Raw genomic sequence first — 2,316 nt, forward strand, 5'->3', positions numbered from 1 at the left:
GCTGTTTAAAGTCTACAGCAGCAAATGCTCCATTCTCTTGTCTTTAACATCCCGCCAGAATCTATTAATAATCTCTTGATTTTCCCCCCTGTCCCATCTGCTCTCCTTTTATGGACCAGGGTTGCTCATAATGAGGAGCTGCGGTGGCTCAAGTGGTTAAGACACTGAACTGTAGGCTGTGGAAGGTCGGTAGTTCAGCAGTTCGAGACCCGGGTGTGCCGCATGACGGAGTGAGCTCCCGTCTCTAGTTCCAGCTCCTGCCAACCCAGCAGTTCGAAAGCAAGAAATTGCAAGTAGATAAATAGGTACCACTTTGGTGGGAAGGGAACAGCGTTCCGTGCGCCTTGGCATTTTAGTCATGTCGGCCACATGACCACGGAAAACGTCTTCGGACAGCGCTGGCTCTTCGGCTTTTAAACGGAGATAAGCACCGCAACTGTAGAGTCGGACTCGACTGGCTTTCGAGCAAGGGAAACCTTTACCTTTACCTGCTCATAATGACATGATTGTTAAGTTAATGGCTTCAGATCATTGTGTTGTCGAAGGCTTTCACGGCCGGAGTTCATTAGTTGTCGTAGATTTTCCGGGCTGTGTGGCCGTGGTTTTGGCTTCAGATCATTGCCTGTGCAATACACGGCAAGTGTATCAATGCAATACACCAGAGTAGGCACAAGTATCTAAATATTCTAAACGAATGCTCATATTCATTGATGCTCCTATTAGTTTTAAGAAAGTACGACTTACTACAAACCACACACATTCCTCCATCTATTAATTTTTATTTTCTACTCAGGGCTAGTTCTGTCACCTGGAATCCTCACAAATTGATGGGCGTTCCGTTGCAGTGTTCAGCATTTTTGGTCCGTGAGAAGGTAAGCACGAGGTGCCCTTTGCGTGGCCACATCAGGCAGCACTGTGTGTTCAGTGGCATGGGATTCCTGACCAGTTTTAAAAACAGACTCTTAGGGCTGAACTGCATCTTAAGCTGGGGATATATGATTGATGGGGTGGCCTTAGATACAGCAGTGCTTGCGGGTGTCAGCTACGCTGCCATGAGTGTGCAGTTGTTTTCTAATTGCTTTGCATTCCCTCCCATGCGCTTAATTGCTTCAGAGCTGGAACGTTTATCTTTGATGTTGTGCTGGTGGAGAATGTGGTATCTATCAATTGTGGGAGCTTCTCCGTTCCCAGCTTCACAACCGTTAGAGAAGCCAATGGTATCCCACACGCGGGAGCCCACCTAATTGGTTATTGCTAGGGGGAGGGCGCATACGAATGCCCTATATCCTATTATGTGCATAGGTAGCCTGCCATTCCTAACAATGTTCCTGTTATCGCATCTATGGCTTTTCAATAAAAGTAAAACCTTCCTGAAAGAGTGTACTTCATTATTTAGCTGTGGGTCCTGACAGCTGGGAGATGCAGTAAGGTGGGACAGGAAACAGGAAACAGAAGGGGGGAGTGTTGGCCTGGGCTTTATGCTGCCTAACTGAATGACACAGCAGTTGCGATGCCTGTTTAAGATTTACAATAAGCCGTGTTTGGAATCTAGATTGTACTCAGTTGCATGATACAACAGCTGGAGTCCCCCATAGTTTAGCCTTAAAAGGCAGGGGGGCGGGGTCTGGATAGAAACTCGTCTACACGAAAAGGGGAGTGTTGTTTTCCTCCAGTGTAATTTCCCAGCCCTGACCCAGGTAGCTCATCAGATCTCGGAAGTGAAGCAGGGTTGGTCCTGGTTACTGTTTGGATGGGAGACCACCACGTAGATCCAGGGTCACTGTGCAGAGAGGCAGGCAATGGCAAACCACTTCTGGAGGTCTCTTGCTTGGAAAATCCTTCAGGGGTCGCCTTAAGTCAGCTATGACTTGTACCTTGTCAAAATTGTTCCCCCTCCCCCTGGTTTCTATTAGCCCTGATTTGGGGGGGGGGGAACACAGGCAACACGAGGGTAGTTATCTTTTTGTCCTACTGGAGCTAAGATAAACCCAGGGATGTAACTCTGTTCAGGATTGCACTTTTAGTAGTGTAATTGGGATTGCTCAATTTTTACAGATCTTTGAATATTCTACTTTTTGGGGGTTTTTACTGGGAAGGTAGTCAAGCTGCTAATGCCTGTTTTTGCTAACAAAAACCAATCAGTTAACAAGAAACTAAAAGACCTGCGGTTGATGAGCTGCAGGGCTATTTTTGGGCAGGAACGCACAGGAACGGCGTTCTGGCTGGCTTCAGAGTTGGCCACGCCCACTACAGCCAAAATCTCTGTGTGCGTGGCTACAGAGGGAAGGCCTGGAGAGCGACCCCCCCGGCGACTCC

The 2,316-nt window shown here is 47.8% G+C and overlaps 1 protein-coding gene across 1 annotated transcript in view; it reads left to right on the plus strand.

The window, feature by feature from the left end:
• Nucleotides 1-793: 793 nt before the first annotated feature.
• The window catches only part of LOC107122188 (glutamate decarboxylase 1-like), a gene marked incomplete at its 5' end in the record, with an annotated part of 9,849 nt that continues 8,326 nt past the window's right edge, over nucleotides 794-2,316 (plus strand). Inside the window, one exon of the mRNA XM_015425215.1 lies at nucleotides 794-872. Coding sequence (XP_015280701.1) covers nucleotides 794-872 — 79 coding nt within the window. The remainder of the gene's footprint in view (nucleotides 873-2,316) is intronic.

Source organism: Gekko japonicus, unplaced genomic scaffold, assembly GCF_001447785.1.
Source record: "Gekko japonicus isolate JY-2015 unplaced genomic scaffold, Gekko_japonicus_V1.1 scaffold8171, whole genome shotgun sequence".
NCBI lineage: Eukaryota > Metazoa > Chordata > Lepidosauria > Squamata > Gekkonidae > Gekko > Gekko japonicus.